The following is a 17,550-nucleotide window of genomic DNA, read 5'->3' as shown; positions in this document are numbered from 1 at the left end:
CGTGCGTCCTCTCTTGTCCCCTGATTGGGCCCTGTGGGTTGCTGCGGGGGAGCAGGTTTGGGGTGGGGGTGGGCTCCAAGTTTCTTTAAATGACCTTCCTGTAAATAATGAGTGTTGCTGGTTTTTAGGATGATCAGCGAACAGTATTGGGCTCTAGGTTTAATATTTTTGCTTTGTTTTGCTGGGGGGGGCTTTGTGAATTAAAAATGTATGTAGTATTTTAATGTTAGGGTTATTGAGGTATGCATTAACTGCAGTAGAATTCACCTGGTTTGAGATAGAGCTGGATGAGCACGCAGCCTTATTGCCCCATCACAATCATGATACAGGGCTGTTGTATCACCCCGCAAAGTTCCCTCAAAGGCCAGTTCCCTTGAAACCATTGTCTGGTTTCTGTGTTTACTGGGAAATTGGTGTACTTTTAATATAAAACTAACCTCGTTGTTTAAGGTAACAATACAATTTTGAAGTAAGTCTGGCTTGGATGGTCTGTGGCAGCCGAAGCAGTCATTGGCCCGTGTCCACTCACTGATTTCCCCCTCTCCTGCTTCTTCCTTTCTTCTTTCACCCAGGACTGGCACCAGGTGGGGCAGTGGAAAGGTAAGGAAGGCCTCAGAGCATTAGCCGACCACAGTTCATTGGTTCGGGTCTAAAGTACTGTGGATTTAGAGGCTTTCTCTTAAATGAGAGGTAACATATTAAGGACTTTGCTGCATCTTTTCATTGATCTCGGGGAGGGAGAGCAAGGTCTTGGTGGAAGACAAATTTTGGCATGCGTGTCAGTGCTGGGGACAGGTGCCTGGCTGAGTTACAGAGGCGTAAAGAAGGACAGAGGGATGTGTGGGTGCCCGGGAGGGTGTGGAAGTCTGACTCATGCTTGTGCTGAAGGAAGACCCTTGTCAGGGCCCTGGAGTCGCCAGTTTCCTGGGGAGGGTCAAGGCGTCTCGATGAGGATGCCAAGGACCAAATGCATGGCGTTGGGGGCAGTGCCCCCTGCTCCCAAATGGGCTGTGCCCCACGACTGGGGGTGAGACAGGACTGCAGTGGAACAGGGATGACAGCTCCACCCCACCTGCACAACTTCTGGAGGAGAGATCCCCCTCCCAGGCAGCCCAATTCCCTGGGGCTGAATACTGAGCATCAGGGCAAGACAAGATCCTTGTGCCTCTCAGAGCTCACAGACTAGAGGGAGGAGTCGAGATGTCAGACGCTGAGTGCCAGGAATAAATAAAACAGACGCTGGGATGGAGAATGTGTGGTCAGGGCAGGCCTCAGTGAGAGTGAGACCTGAATGGAGGGAAGGAGCCTTCCAGGTGGAGGAACAGGGATTGCGAAGTCGAAGTCGTGGAGGCAGGAACAAGCCGGGGTATTGGAGCTGGCTAGTGCGGCTGGAGCAGAGACAGCGAGGGCACGGTGGGCGCGGGGCCCGAGAGCGCGTTCAGCGGTGCGGGGGAGGGAGGCGGGGCCGGAACCTGCCCCCGGGGCGAAGGGGCGTGTCGGCCCGCCCTGGCTCCGCCCCCCGTGGCCCGGAACCGGTGCGCTCCCGCGGGAGGTCGGCGAGCGGGAGGTCGGCGAGCAAAAGCCCGGCGCCGCGTCCGCGTCCATGGCCGCCGCGCTGCTCGCCCGGGCCTGCGGCCTCAGCCGCGGAGGTGAGTGCGCTCCGGCTCTGCACAGCGGGGCGGCGGCGGCCCGGGCCGGCCGAGCGGGCTCGAGTCCCGTTGGCCGGACTGCACCCTCACCGGGAGCGCGCGCGGCCTTTGCCCCACTTTGGGCCGCTGCTGGCGCCTGCGTGGCCTCGGTTCCCGCTCCGATCCGCGCCCGCCGCCCCGCCCTCGCCGTGGCATCCACACCGCCCCCCCAACCCCCGCTCAGTTCCTCGCCGGCGGAGGCCCAGGGGCGCCCGTCCTCCCGAGCCAGGCCTGGGTCTGAACCCAGACTCTGCGTCTGTGACCTTGGGCGAGACGCTTGGCCCGTCCGCCGTATTTGGCCTGGGTGTAAAATGGTCCTAGCGATGTGTCCCTGTTCTCGTGGAGTTGTTACAAGGATCAGATCGCACGCAGGCTGGGTAAAACACTCAGCACAGCGCCTGTCAGATGGCTCTCAGTAACTGTTTGGGCTTGTTAATTATTTCATGCCGCACCTTTCCCAGCTTATTTCTCTCATGTGGCCAGGGCTTCCTTTGCCTGCAGGACAACTGTAAGGGGACCCCCGTGGAGGGCTCTGTCTGCCAGGCCCTGTGCTGGTGCTGCAGTCAGCATCTCTTTCACCCTCCCAGCCCCAGGAGTTCAATACTGCTGGCTACCAGGTTTTCTAGGCCCGGAGGCTCAGTGAAGTTAAGATCCTTGCCTAAGGCAGCAAAGCTGTGGTCTTAGTACGATTGGTGTCGTCCTGAAGATCGACTGGGATAGTTGTGTAGCAAGTGGAAGAAGCATTCCGTTGGTGTGGGTTTCTCAACAGCTTGCTATTGACATTTTGGGCCGATAATTCTTTGTTGTGCGGTCTGTCCTGTACCTTGTAGGGTGTTAGGCAATATCCCTGGCTTCTACCCACTCCAGAGTAGTAGCAGTCCACCCTACAACTACCAGAAATGTTTCCAGACGTTGCCAGATACCTTCCGGGAGGCAAAATCATCCCTGGGGGAGGCCCACTGAGTCACTGGATGGCCACCACGATGATGATCATGCAGCAGGACCTCCTGCATTCCCCTCCCACTACTACCTGTTCTTGCTTGCAGCTCTGCGTCCTCGGGCCTGGCGTCGGTTACATACTATCTACCAGTCTGTGGAGCTGCCAGAGACACACCGGATACTGCGCCAGACGTGCCGGGAATTTGCTGAGAAGGAGTTGGTTCCCATTGCAGCCCAGCTGGACAAGGAACATCGCTTCCCAGCGGCCCAGGTGAGAGTTCCAACCTCAGCAGCCCCCAGTGGTGGTCTGCCAGCCACTGCGGGACTGGTGGTGACAGGGACAGCCAGGGGCACTGAGACTCCAAGCCAGGAATCCTAAGGTGGGTCCTGGAACCCAGAAGATGCTCTGGAGGTTTCCTGCATCCAGCATGAGGCCTGTTGCCCGGATTTAACTTCCGCAGTAACAGTCATAATGGTGGGTGGGCATCGCACTTATCGTGGGCCAGGCATTGTGCCGCTAGCTACGGTTAGCGCTTGCAGGATGCCCGCCAGGGGCTAGGCCCGGTTCTAGGGCCCTCGAGGTGTGCCAGCCCATCTGCAACTCACAATCAACCTGTGAGGTGAGGGTCCAAGTATTACATACCCTGCTGGATAGTTGGTGAACTCACATGGACTGGGGGGGGGGTGTTAAATATTGTGCCCCAGGTCAGGGAGCTAATGAGATGTCGAGCGAGGGCTGAGGCCCAGCTCTTCTGCCCGACCCTTAGACCCCAGGGAGCATGCTCCTTCCCGTGCCTCTGTGTGTTTCCCTTGCAGTCATCTCCTCTGTCATTTCCTGGGTAAGATGTTTCTGCTGGATCCCCGGGGCCTGGCGAGCGCTGTGGCACATGGCATAAATATCCAACAAATATTTGTTCAGTAAAGTTTGTGGAGTTGTAGATCTTTCTGGCCTCTCGTCCTGGCCTGTTTGTCACTCTAAGGAGTTCCAGAGTTTTCTGATTGCCATCTCATGTCTCCTGGGCTCTGGGGCCACTTTTCCAGCTTAGAAAATACCGTGCTGTTCACAGCGTCTTGGGCACTGTGCCCGGACTGTGGCGACACACGGGGAGCTCCGAGTGAGGTGGGCAGATGGCAATCTGGGCACTGACACTGGTTGGGTAACTTTGGGTAACTTTTGGGTCATCCCCGCTAGGTCTGAGGACATCCTCACCTGCAAATCTGATCCCCATTTGGCTTCTAGAATGCTTGCCAGGATTAAGTGAGCCAACACATGTCGAATTCTGGTGCCTCCTGGTCTGGGGGGTGTGGGAACTGGCAACACTATGATCGTTTTTATTACAGTTGAGAAATTTGAGGCAGAGGGGTTAAGTGATTTTCCAAGGCTACCGATCTGTGCGCTAGAATTCACATCCCAAGCCTGGCTGGCTCCAGGACCTCCTTCTCCATCCAGTTTCCCTGAGGTTGGCCCAGAAGCCCAGCTGGCGGGCAGGGAAGGCCTGTTCTAGTTGGGAATATTCCCATCAAGGGCCTAAACTACCCTTCTGCCCTCCGCTCTGTGACCCCGCCTGGCACGTTCCCTTCATCGTTCAGTGCCATTAATGGAGATGTGACCAAACTCCAGCTCTCTGTGAGCAGAGGATGGGAACAAGCCAAGAGGAGTTTCAAGACGTTGCTCCCAGAGCAGTTGCCTGAGACATGGCTGTGTGTTGGGGCTTTTCCTACCAAAAGACAGACAGCTTGATTTACTTTTCCTCTGCTCTTCCTATGTTCCCTCAAATTCTTTTTTTTTTTTAACATTTTATGACTCATCCTTTATTTATTTTTTTAAGATTTTATTTATTTGACAGAAAGAGCACAAGCAGAGGGAGCAGCACGCAGAGGCAGAGGGAGAAGCAGGTTTCCCGCCGAGCAGGGAGCCTGATGCGGGACTCGATCCTAGGACCCTGGGATCGCGACCCGAGCCGAAGGCAGACGCTTAACCGACTGAGCCACCCAGGCATCCCTGTTCCCTCAAATTCTTACTAAGATGACAGGCCTAGATTTGCTCTGGGCAAGAAAGCTGGCAGTAGAAACAGATTTCTTTTCCCCCAAGCTCCTCTGAACTAGTCCTCTGGCTTTATCCTCTCCTCCTTGCTTCCTGGGACTGGGGAGTTTGCAAGCTACCCCTCGGAGCAGTGACAGACACAGGTGTGGAGGGAGGAGGCCATGGTGTCAGCCTCCCTCCCGCTGGAAGCCGGGAGAGCTCATCAGGACTCGCCCAGGGCACAGCTGTAGCTCCGAGTCGTGATGGCGTCTGTCTTTGGGTCTGTCGGTCTAGGTGTTTTTGTGTCGCTGATCACGCATCCGGCTTGTACTTGCCCCTTGTCGGAGATGACGAAGGAGCAGCTGTTTGAATGGCTGGGGTGTAGAGCTAGGGAGGAGCTGTGCCTCACCTTCTGATCTTGCCACCACTCCTCCCGCGCCCCGGACTCTTCTCTTGGCGGCTGATGGGGTGCGGAGGTTAATCCGTGTTTGCTTCCCTTCGTGGCAGATGGAAGCCTGCTGGGTTTGTGCTTTTATCCCCGGCTCTGTTACTCTGCTTGGCGCTCAGCTCCCAGGTACCGAAGGGAGTCCAGGGCTTACGTGGGCAGAGGGATCAGAGAACTAGACTCACAGATAATATGACAGGTTGCCTAAATCAAAAGAATAATACCACTGAACGTTTCCCAAGAAAACGTTGATAAGAACAGGAATAGCTGTCATTTGGGGGTTACTGTATTCCAGGTGCTTACGCATTATGCCTTCAGCACAACACTCTGGGGAAGTTACTCAAAGTGTCTTCGGTGTTTAGATGAAGAAACTGAAGGCAGAGGTTAAGTTTCTTTTTTTTTTTTTTAAAGATTTTATTTATTCATTTGAGAGAGAGGGAATGAGAGATAGAGAGCACGAGAGGGAAGAGGGTCAGAGGGAGAAGCAGACTCCCTGCCGAGCAGGGAGCCCGATGCGGGACTCGATCCCGGGACTCCAGGATCATGACCCGAGCCGAAGGCAGTCGCCCAACCAACTGAGCCACCCAGGCGCCCAGAGAGGTTAAGTTTCTTGCCTAACAGCCCCACAGGTAGGATGGGAGGAGCCAGATATAGACCCCTGAGTGCCCACCTGGCCTATAGTAGGTGCTTAGTTAGTGATTTCTAATATTTTTTCCTGAAGAATTTTTTGTCCACCCGGTTCCCCCAGAAAAAGTGGGTTCATGGGGGAAGATTCAAGGGGAGAAGAATTGAGGGAGGCCAAGAATTAGGTGGAAGGCTAGTGCCAATTTCTGCTTGCTTGGCTGGTTTGGGAACCTAAACTGAGCTTCAGTTTTCCTGTATTCAAGCCAAAAAAAAAAAAAAAAAAAAAAGAAGAAAGGAAACAAAGGAAAATTTACAATGTTACTTTGTTATAAAGGGAAATAAGAAATAAAATGGTCAACTGATTTTGGACTCACCAGCCTTCCAGCACGTGGGGGCTGTATATCTATTGTATAAAACTGAGCCCCGTGCCTGGCGGGCTCAGTTAGTAGAGCGTGCGACTCTTGATCTCAGGGTCATGAGTTTGAGCCCCATGTTGGGGTGCGGAGCCTACTTTAAAAACGAAACAAAACAAAAAAACCAAGCCCCATTTCTTCTTCACTCGGTGACTGTTTATTGAATAACTTTACTAGAGCAGGTGCAAGACCTGCTCTTCCTTGTCGTGCTCTGTCTCTGGTGATGGTGCTTCCCTGACCCAGTTAGCCACATAGAAACCTCTAGAACCATACCCCATTGTCTTCTTCCTTCTACCCACTGAGTCCTGTTAATTCCACCCTGGAAGTGTGTCCCGAATGCCACCTCCCCTCTGTCCCAAGCGCATTCATCCATCTGTGTCCCAGGAGCATCCTGTTCCTCACGGCGACTCTGTGGTTGGCCTTAGCACGGTGCTTTGTGCTGTCTCGGGCGGTCGGCTTCCTGCTCACGCCCGCATGTCCCTGTCCACATGACACTGTGCTCTCGGAAAGAGCCCGACAGTCCACAGCGGGGTTGCTGACCGAACGGGGAGGCGAGGTGACGCTGCGTGGCCGTTCTGGCCCAGCACGTAGCACCTGCCAGCCACCAGCGGACACTCGAGGCGGCGGCGAACAGGGCTTCTCTCCCTTGAATAAGCAGCACATCTCCGGCAAGCGATGAGATCGGATCGTTTGAAGGGAGTCAGTTTTGACTGTGTTGAGCTCATGCAAACTCAGGATACGTTTGATTCTGTGAAGGCGTACGGTGGTGTGTCTCTAGGAAGTGCCCACTCAACGTTCCCCAACGGGAAGGACACACATGTTCTTCCTGTTTCTCCTGCTTTGCATCTTGTCCCCGGTCTCTCTGTCTTTTCCGTGCTGTCATCTCTTCCCTGCGCTGCCAGGCTGGCTGTCTCCCCCGCCGCCGGTCTGTTTGCCTGGACACACTTTGGCGCGTGTACACCACGAGCATTGTTCTGTCTCTGTGTTCTCCCTAGAACGTTCCTGCGAGCTGGCTGTAGCATCATGCCAGGGATCTGGTGATCTGTTTTCTTTTCTTTTCTTTTTAAGGATTTATTTATTTATTTGTCAGAGAGAGAGAGCACAAGCAGGGGGAGCAGCAGAGGCAGAGGGAGAAGCAGGCTCCCCGCTGAGCAGGGAGCCCGATGCGGGACCCGATCCCAGGGCTCTGGGATCATGACCTGAGCCGAAGGCAGATGCTTCACCGACTGAGCCCCCCCAGGCGCCCCTGGGCTTTCTGAGTAGAAAGGTTGGGAAAAGCAGAGCCAGGCGTCACTGATGAAATTGGGTGAGCTGGATTGCGTCCAGGCTCTGGGTCCAATGTGGGCGAGCTCCTGCCCTTGAGCAAGCTGGAGCTGGAGGCTTTTCAAGCAAACCCTGGTGGCAAGTAGCGGGGGCGGAGCGGACCTGGGTGAGACTTGAGGGGAGTGACTGGTTGGGGTGCAGTGAGCTCCAGCAGCGAGAACGAGAACTGTCAGGAGAGCTGGTGGGGGGTGCAGTCAAGGGGAGAGGGCCCCTGAGCTCTGGCTTCTTTGTGGCCTGGACGTGGCTTGACGTCTTGTGTCCCGGAGGGGTCGCCTCTCTGTGGGAGCTCCCCCCCGCCTGCAGAAGGGAGACAGATCATCCTCACTCTGCCCACACCCCACCTGGGGATTTCGGTTCCCTTTTTGTTTCTTGGGGTGAAGTGGAGTTGCGGGGTGTGGGACGACTCCATCCTTCATTCCAGGGATGTACCCTGAAGGGCTGTGGGATGAAGAGGAGGTTGGGTGGCACCTGTAGCTGGGACAGTTTTGCCGGGAGGCCAGAGAGAGCTTTCCAGCAAGACACCTGCCGAGGCCTGCGCGTGCATCCCCGAGGCCCGTGTGCTTCCAGCCCCCGGTGAGTGTGGCCCAGGCTCCCGACCCCGCACCGCCTTCCCCAGCACAAGGCCGCGTTCCCCCTGGCGTGGGTTTGTTGGCTGCCTTGAAGGGTGAGTCTGACGGTTTCTGTTTTGAGGCCCACGCTCGTGCCGGCCCCGGGCCCTGTGAGCCCCCACGTGGAATGAGATACGGTGCTGTGTCGACCACCCTACGTTCAACTCCCGTGCCTGCCGCCGTGCTGCAGTGTCTCCGAGCAGGCCCACCCCCTCCTGCTGCAGCTGTGTGGTCACCACAGAATGTTTGTCTTTTTAGAGATTCTTAAAGCGACACATCTGGGGTACCTCTGAGTCCCCCCTCTTTTTTTAAGAGAGAGCGCGAGCAGTAGGGACAGGTAGTGGGGGCCGGGTTGTGGGTGGAGGAGAGTCTTAAGCAGGCTCCGTGCCCAGGGCGGGGCCCAACCCGGGGCTTGATCCCGTGACCCTGAGATCATGACCTGAGCTGAAATGAAGAGTCCGACGCTTAACTGAGTCACCCAGGCTCAGAAACTGTCAGTTTCCTCTTGTGCTGTTGTGACAAATGACCACAGACTAGAGACTAGCGGCTTATTATCCGACAGTTCCTGGAGGTTGGAAATCCAAAGTGGGTCTCGCTGGGCCGAAATCAGCATGCTGGTGGTTCTGGAGAAGGGTCCATGTCTTGCCCCTTCCAGCATGTGGAGGCCGCCTGCGCTACCCGCCCGTGACCCCCTTCCGGTCAGCACTCGGGTCCCTCGGACGCCTGCTTCCATTGTCACCTCTCATTCTCCTTGTTTCCCTCTTCACCTTGTACGGACCCTGGAGATGCCATTGGGTCCCCCTGGATAACCCACGATCCTTAACTGCATCTCCCCTGCAGAGGCACCCGCGTCTGCCCTCTTGTGGCCGCAGGGTGCCATCAGCACTGTGGGCTCGGTAGGTCAGTGCTACCCCGGGGACAAGAAGTGTCTGTCCCCCCCAACCCCGGGTGTTTTCGGGAGACACTGAGGGGGAAGTAAGGTCACCCCAAGCGTGGAGGCTTGTAGGAGGGTTTCCCATGGGAACAGTTCAAGGCAGAGTCTGGTAAGAATTTCACAGAGGGGCACGTAAATCATGATGGGAGTGCTTCTCATACCGTTCACCCTTGTCCAGGTGACCACTCGTCAGCCACTTCGTGATGGGAGGCGCGTTCACCGATCACCCCACTTGTGCCGGGCGCTGAGCTCCGCACTTCATATGCATTTTCTCAGTCCAACAGTCCCGTGACGCAGGTGCTATTTGCAGAGGGGGTGCAACATTGATAATCACGGAAGTAATATTAATTATAGAAAAATGAGAAAATATTGTGAAAATTCTTATGTTTGCTTTTTTTTTTTTTTAAGTCCAAATAGTGTAAGAACACGGTTCCAGGAATCAAATGACACAGAGGGGCTCTTGGAAAGCAGCACTGCCCTTCTCCCCGTGCCCCCTGCCCCTCCCCATGGGCAGTTGGTTTCAGTTGCTTCCTTTCGAAGCTCAATAGGTTCTGTGTGGCCTGTGTCGGTCCCCCAGAATGCAGGCTCACCTGTCCCAGGTCGGAGGGGTGGAGCTGGGCGCTGTGCTGAGCTGGTTGTGACCCTGGAGTCACTGGGGTGCGGTCTGGCCGCATTATTCACGAGCTCTGGCCCCGAGCAGGTTGCTCCATGTGTTTGAGGTCTGGAGAGACTCAGATGTGGAGTTTGGCTCACAGTAGGCACTTGCTGGTTGACGGTTACTGTTACTGTTGTTCCAAATCAGAAACTCCAAGCTCTTAGCATTCATTCACTCATTCATGGGCACTGCGAATATCGCAGTGACCAAAAACCAGTCTTGGCCCTCATGGTCAGGGAGAAGGTTTTTTTTTTTTTTTTTTTTAAAGATTTTATTTATTTATTTGACAGAGAGAGACACAGCGAGAGAGGGAACACAAGCAGGGGGAGTGGGAGAGAGAGAAGCAGGCTTCCCGCCGAGCAGGGAGCCCGATGTGGGGCTCGATCCCAGGACCCTGGGATCATGACCTGAGCCGAAGGCAGATGCTTCACCGACTGAACCACCCAGGCACCCCAGGGAGAAGGATCTTAACCCAAACCAGCAGAGTAATAGGTGTGAACTTCCAGCTGCATAAGCCCTGCATTGGAAGGGCACAGGTTCTGGGAGAGCTGCAAGAAGTGAGGCTTGAGCTGAGATCTGGAGGGAGGGGGACCACAACAACTAGTTGATACAGGGCATTACTGACAGAAGCAGCACGTGCGAAGGCCCTGTGGTGGGGAGACAGGGCTATGTGTGTAGAGCTGAGAGAAGGTTGGTACGGCATTGTGCTGTCTTGCTCCTTACCCGGGGGGCCTCTGAAGTTTTCCTGTGCCTTCTGCCTGCTTGCTGGCTGTGGCTGCGGACACAGAGGTGAGCCAGTGTGGAGTGTGGGGGCAGAACAGCTTGGATGCACGGTGTTGTCATGCAGACCTGAGCTGAGGCTGGGTCTTCAGCGTCTGGCCTCGGGGATCAGGGGGCGGGTGGAGGGACCACATGGCCTGAGTTTCCACAGGCACTGGCTCAGGAGCAGGAGGGTTTGGAGTTGGGAGGGGTGGGCACGGGCCCCCAGCTGCCCTTGCCGTGACATCCTTCCTTGTGGCCAGGTGAAGAAGATGGGCAAGCTCGGGCTTCTGGCCATGGATGTGCCTGAGGAGTTCAGCGGCGCCGGCCTCGATTACCTGGCCTATGCCATTGCCATGGAGGAGATCAGCCGGGGCTGTGCCTCGACAGGAGTCATCATGAGTGTCAACAACGTGAGTCCCCACTCCTGGGACACACAGGTGGAAGGGAGGCTCCCGTGGGCAGGTGGGCACTCTGGCCACATGTCCTGGTGTCCCGGGCACGGCTGGGCTTTGGCACCCAGCCCCCAACCTCCTCTGGGCTCAGTTCTTTCAGGTCGGGTCTTGGAGTGGGGTCCACAGGTCCCCTCTGACCACCCACCCACCCCTTCCATCCACCCCCACAGTCCCTCTACTTGGGGCCTATCCTGAAGTTCGGCTCCAAGGCGCAGAAGCAACAGTGGATCACCCCTTTTACTGGTGGCGACAGAATTGGCTGCTTTGCGCTCAGTGAACCAGGTACCATGGTGGGACCGTGGTTGGCCCCCGTGCCTTGTGCAGAATCACAGTGACAGACTCGGGTTGGAGCTGGGTTGCCGCTGGGGCTGAGGCAGGAGCGAGGCTATGAGACACAAGGGCACAGGCCTTCGGTGTGGGCGGGGGGTGCTGAGCTCTGGCCGCCTGGCTCTGGGGTCCCTTGGGTGTGAAGATGCCCCGCTCTGCGCAGCCCCCGCCCTGGGCCCTCTTGGACTAGTCTCTGAGAGCTCTCTGGTTGCTGGTGTGGCCCGGGAGCTTCCTCTTGGGAGCCAAAACCCTGATTCTTTGTGCTGGAGCTGGGGGCCAGGCTGGGTCCCCTGCTCACTGGTGGCAGCAGTGGATTCTGAATCTGTGTGGGGGACAGGGAACGGCAGCGACGCGGGAGCCGCCTCCACCACTGCCCGAGCAGAGGGGGACTCGTGGGTCCTGAACGGCACCAAGGCCTGGATCACCAATTCCTGGGAGGCCTCCGCCGCCGTCGTCTTCGCCAGCACAGACAGATCCTTGCAGAACAAGGTGAGGACCCCAGGGAGAGGGTCGGGGAGACCTCTGGGCTGCAGATGGTCCGGAGCTTCTCTACGCGAGTTCCCTGTGGCTCAGTGGAGCTGTCCCTGCTCTCACACCCCTTGGGGCGGCCCCTTTGCTTCCCTGGCCTGCTGGTGGCCTGAGGCCCGAGTCTGCACCTTTCCCCGTGCAGCCCGCAGAGGGCGCCCTGGCTGAGGTCTGAGGGAGGTGGTGGGAGGGGGCCGGTTTGCTTCTGGTGCCCTTGAGTAAGGGGGGTGGCTGGGCCAGCCTGAGAACGTCACTGCCTGTGTCTGGGCCTTGCAGGGCATCAGTGCCTTCCTGGTTCCCATGCCGACGCCTGGGCTCACGCTGGGGAAGAAGGAAGACAAGCTGGGCATCCGGGCCTCATCCACGGCCAACCTCATCTTTGAGGACTGTCGTATCCCCAAGGACAGCCTGCTGGGGGAGCCGGGGATGGGCTTCAGGATAGCCATGGTGAGCCTGGCAGTGGGGCCGGGGCTCTGGGGCCCAGCTGGCCAGCCACTGACCGGGGCCTTCCCCACAGCAAACCCTGGACATGGGGCGCATTGGCATCGCCTCCCAGGCCCTGGGCATCTCCCAGGCCGCCCTCGATTGTGCTGTGAACTACGCCGAGAATCGCAGGGCCTTTGGGGCGCCCCTCACCAAGCTCCAGAGCATCCAGGTAACAGGGGAGCCTAGCCCGGATGCTGGAGGGAGGGCAGCTAGGCCTTTCCTCTCTGGCTCCTGGGTTCTCCCCCGCCCCCATCCTTGGAGGGAGGGGCGGCTACTGATTGCTGCGGGGTGGGGGTGGGGGGGCTGGGTTGTTGCAGTTCAAGTTGGCGGACATGGCCCTGGCCCTGGAGAGCGCCCGGCTGCTGACCTGGCATGCTGCCATGCTGAAGGATAATAAGAAGCCTTTCACCAAGGTGCCTGTGGGGAAGGGGTTTCCCCAGGCATGGCCCAGAGCTTTGGTGTGTGGAGCGAGAAGTCTGGGTGGGGTTCCAGTTCCTCGGGCCTGTGGGTTTATGGCCGCAGGGGGAGGCTCCCCAGGACCGGCCCCACTGAAGCGCCATGTGCCGGTGGCTCCCGCTGGAAGTCAGGTTTGTGACCCCACTGTCCCCTGTGCTTAGGAAGCGGCAATGGCCAAGCTGGCCGCGTCGGAAGCTGCCACTGCCATCACCCACCAGGTGAGTGTCCCTGTGCGGGCGGGGGGTGGGCCAGCGTCCCCGCCCCTGCTGGTCCCCCAGTGTGGCCGATCCTGCCCCTGACGCGGCCTTTTCCCTCCTGATGGGCTGCTTTCCCCGGTAGGCCATCCAGATCCTGGGAGGCATGGGCTACGTGACAGAGATGCCGGCCGAGCGCCACTACCGCGACGCGCGCATCACCGAGATCTATGAAGGCACCAGCGAGATCCAGAGGCTGGTGATCGCCGGGCAACTGCTCAAGAGTTACCGGGGCTGAGCCACGATGCAGGGCCGAGGAGCGCCCCGTCGGGTGCCAGGCTGGCCTGAGGACCACGGGAAAGGGGGGGCAGGAGCCGTGAGGCCTTAACCCTAACGCTTGGTCTGGGACCCTGGGGGGTGGACAGCTGGGGGCCATGCCTCTTCTTGCCAGTCCCACCCGGCCCCAGCCCTCTGCTGTGGACTCACCTGTCGCGCCCACCTCCACCCACCACAGACCCAACTGCCTGGGGTAAGTCTGGGAGAAAGGAAAGGTGAGGGGCGGTGACCTGCATTGGAGGGGACCCCCCCCGGCCGTCTTCAGCTCCGTTTTTTGACTTTTCGTCCTCTTCACACCTGTGCCTTGTTCTCTTCATGGAAATGGACCTGGCCTCCTGGAGGTGGGGCCTTGGGAAGGGCTGACTCACCACTTTGGGACCCCCGTTTCCTTTCTCAGCAGGGGACCCAGGTGGGACAGCCTCTTGGATGCGCCTGCTCTTTTCCCTGAGGTCAGGGGTCAGGAGTGGGGGCCTGTGGTGGGGGCCAGAATGACTGGTGGTCTCGGGAAGGCGGGCTGGCTCCTCGGGAAGCACCTGGAACCCCGAATAGCCGGTTCTTCACAGATTATAAATGCGTGGGAAGGGGTCTGAATTATTCTTGAGGACAATCGATTGTGGAGACGAAGTAATAAAGCATACCTGTGCCCTGGCCCTCGTGTCCTTGCCTGAGCGCTGCTGGGGAGGGGACAGCTGCCACCTGTGTGTGCGTGAGTCTGCGAGTGTGAGTGTGCGCGGGTGTGAGGCTGACTGCAGGGGCATCGGTCTCGAGGGAGAGCTCCAGCACGAGGCGGGGTTGACCTGCCCCAGGAGGGTACAGAGCTGGGTCCCCAGGCCAGGGTGAGGGTCTAGGACAGTGACTGCTGCGCACGGAGGGCGGGTCGGGGCCCCTGGGTCAGAGGGTGCTGTCCAGGTGGCTCCGTAGGGTGGGTCGAGCCCCTGAGCAGGAAGGAGGAAGGGAGGGTGCGTCACAGGTGGGGAGGGGGACGGGGAAAAGCGGACAGGCCTGCAAGCCCGGCTGCGGAACGGTGGACATGGGGCCGCCACAGCATCCTCCAATGGTGACAGGGGTCTGGTGCCCCTGGAGCTGGAGCCCAGCTTTTAACGGCAGCCACCCAATGCGGCGAGGCAGCGGGAAGAGAAACCGGGCAAAGATTTCAAGGGAGCGGGGGTCAGCCCTCCGCAGGGCGGGGAAGCGGGCCTGTCGTCGCGGTGAGGTCTCTGCAGGGAAGTGGGGACGGAGACGACCCATTTGGAGGCCCCATCACATGGGCGCCGAACAGCCTCGACGCCCTTGGCGGAGGAAGCCGCGGGGAGCCTCGTGCCTCCCCTGGGGCGTTGCCCTTGACCCCGGCCCAGGCTCCCACGCCAGGGGCTCGCTCCGTGCGCGGCGCGGCGGGGGGCGTGGGGGTGGGGTCTCCCTGCGCCGCGGGGCGGGGCCCACGGGCGGCGGGGCCCGCGCAGCAGGTGCGGCGTCCCGCCAACAAGCGGCACCCGCGGCCGCTCGCCGCTTCCCCGCGCGCTCTCCGGATCAGGCCGGCCCGCGGACCTCCGGGTGATCTGCGCCCCCTCCCGCAACAGGTGAGAGCCCCGAGGGGCTTGGCTCCCGGCTCACACCCTCCGCGGGGACCCGCCGCTGTCGCCGCCCTGGGCTCAGGTGCAAGCCGAAGGTGCGGGGCGCAGGGTGGGATTCGGGGCTTCTCCCCAGGAGCGGCCAAGTTTGACCTACCCCACCTGGGAGACAGATGAAGGTCTGTCCCTCCCTGAGTCACTGACCCCGCGAACAGCCGGGAGGGGGTGTTCGGGTGGCTCTGTGACCCCTTCAGCCTGGTAGCACTGGCTCCCTGGCCCAGCTGAGGGGTGAGGGAACAGGCAGGTGGTTTGTGTTGTCTGGGCCATTAGTCTAGCTGGTGGCGGGGGCGGGGGGCGCAGGTGATGTGGAGGCTCAAGGGGAACGCCGGGAATCCACACCGAGCCTTACCCCCCCCCCCGCCCCCCCGCCGCCGGCCGGGGTAGCGGAGCTGGAAAGCCAGCTCTCCTGCTCAGGCTTCAGGCCCACGCGCCCCACCTGCTGAAACGCACGTGCCTGATGAGGGGCCAAGGAGGCCGCGCGGGCTGGAGCGGCGAACACTGCCCCCTACTGAGGCAAGGGGCTGGGCGCCAAGGAACAGGCCTGTTTCCCCAGTCACAGCTGGGGATCCGCTTCTCCGAAGTGTCTGGGCCCGGCGCGGAGGGGCGGCGGGAGGAGCCGCACAGCGTCGGGTCGGGGGGAGGGGGTGGGCGCCGAGCCCAGGGTCCAGCCCGCGGCCCGGCGCCTCCGGGGGCTGTCGCGGGGCGGGCGCGCCGACGCACGGAGTCTTGGCTTTGACAGGGAGCGGCCTCCGTTAGTGCAAGCCCCTCCAGCTTAGGACTAAAGGCTGCCCTCCGCCCCGGGCTCCGTCTGCGGCTGAACTGCTGGCTGGAGTCGGTCCCATCACGTCCCTCCGAGCCCAGTGTCCCGTGTGTGTTTCCCAAGAGACGAGGACGTTGGCTTTCACCACACCAGGCCGCCGACCCCCGCGGTGCCCGGCTGCCACCTCCTGCACAATTGTCAGTTGGCACGAGGGCTTTCTCAGTTGTTGTCCACCCCCCCCCCCCCCCGCCAAGATCCAGGGTCCCTTGTTGCATCGAGAGGTCTCTTGTCCCCTTCAGGACAGGTTTCTCGGACCGCATCTGTTTGGCACGACGTTGGCATGTTTGAAGTGTCCGAGCGGTTATGTCCCGGGCTGCGCCTCAGTCTGGATTCACCTGGTGGTTTCTCCCGGACTGGCTGGCTTCATGGTCCGTATTTGTGGCCGTGAGAATGTGGTGAAGTCCCCGTTTTATTGCCGACTTCCGTTGTTAGTTATGTTACCCTTTTCCGAATTAATCTGAGGTGTCTCAGTTTTTGCAGTCTTTCTAAGGAAACAACTTTTGGCTTTACTGACTGGGTATTGTGGTTTTAAATTTTGTTTGATGCTTTGTTTCCTTCTATTTTTGGATTCCATATGCAGTGCTTTTTCCAGCTTCCTGGGCTGAATGTTCATGGATTTTTCAGTCTTTTTTTTCTAATAAATGAATTTAAAGTTATACCTTTCTCTCTACGCACGGCTTTAGCTTCACTTCAGAAAACTCGATATATTGTATTTTTATTCTTTCGGTATTCTCAGTTCCATTGGGCCTTATCCTTTGACTTATCAGTTATTGAGAGGAGTATTATTTTATTAACATGGGACTTTCCTTGGTATTTTTTGTTATTGATTTTCTTTAAATTGTGGTAAAATACACATAAGGGAGAATTTACCATTTTTCTTTAAAAATATACAATTCCGTGGCATTTAACCCACGTACGGTGTATGTAACCAGCTGCACTATCTTGTTCCAGAACATTTTCGTCACCTCAAAAGAAAACTCCATACCCATTGGTATTGACTTTTACCTTCATTGCATTGTGGTCTCAGAACATTTCCTGATTATTTAAATTCTTTGAGGGACGCCTGGGTGGCTCAGTTGTTAAGCGTCTGCTTTTGGCTCAGGTCATGATCCCAGGGTCCTGGGATCGAGCCCCGCATCGGGCTCCCTGCTCCGCGGGAAGCCTGCTTCTCCCTCTCCCTCTCCCACTGCTTGTGTTTCTTCTCTCGCTGTGTCTCTCTCTGTCAAATAAATAAATAAAATCTGTAAAAAAAAAAAAATAAATTCTTTGAAACGTATTGGGATTTACTTCATGGTCCCTAAGTCACTCTTTTGTAAAAACCAAATATTGTTTAAGAGATTCTTTTTTGATGTGATGAGCACTGGGTGTTGTATGCAACTAATGAATCATTGAACACTACACCAAAAACTAATGATGTACTATGTGTTGGCTAACTGAATTTAAATAAAAAAAGAAAAAAAAATAAAAAAACACTTCTATCTTCAGGGAAAAAAAAGATTCTTTTTTCCACTTTGATACATTAACTCTAGTTCATTTATTTTGATCGATGCATGATGTCACATTGTATAAATATACTTATGAAGTTTTGCAGTTTTTCGTTGACACAAACCGTGGTGCAGAGAGCATTCTGGAATGTGTCTCCTTGTTCACAGGTGACAGCTTTTGCGTATGTAAGTAGAAACGATCTTTGCGTCTTTGCCGGGCTTTGGGCTCTTTGTTTTTTCAGCTTTACCAGATATGGCCAAATTGCCTTCCACAGCAGTTGGATCAGCACGCAGCCTTCCAATAGGGCAGGAGGGCATCCATCCCTTGGTACCACTGGCTTTACACTTTTTCTTCAACCTGTGATTTTAACTTGCATGTCCTTGGTTGTTATTGCACATCTTTCTACATGTTTATTGGCCATTGTGGT

At 57.4% G+C, this 17,550-nt stretch overlaps 1 protein-coding gene across 1 annotated transcript; it reads left to right on the top strand.

Moving 5' to 3' along the window:
• Window positions 1-1,533: 1,533 nt before the first annotated feature.
• On the top strand, window positions 1,534-13,840 carry ACADS (acyl-CoA dehydrogenase short chain). Its single transcript, XM_028116671.2, has 10 exons — window positions 1,534-1,649; window positions 2,735-2,898; window positions 10,675-10,824; window positions 11,037-11,148; window positions 11,531-11,682; window positions 11,995-12,165; window positions 12,236-12,373; window positions 12,522-12,617; window positions 12,822-12,878; window positions 13,000-13,840. Exons 1-10 carry the CDS (start codon window positions 1,604-1,606, stop codon window positions 13,150-13,152), a joined length of 1,239 nt encoding a protein of 412 aa, XP_027972472.1. The 5' UTR covers window positions 1,534-1,603; the 3' UTR covers window positions 13,153-13,840.
• Window positions 13,841-17,550: the final 3,710 nt, after the last annotated feature.

Source organism: Eumetopias jubatus, unplaced genomic scaffold, assembly GCF_037043125.1.
Source record: "Eumetopias jubatus isolate StellerSeaLion01/CBP00866 unplaced genomic scaffold, mEumJub1_p1.0 scaffold_16, whole genome shotgun sequence".
NCBI lineage: Eukaryota > Metazoa > Chordata > Mammalia > Carnivora > Otariidae > Eumetopias > Eumetopias jubatus.
This window is presented reverse-complemented; position numbering and strand designations above follow the sequence as displayed.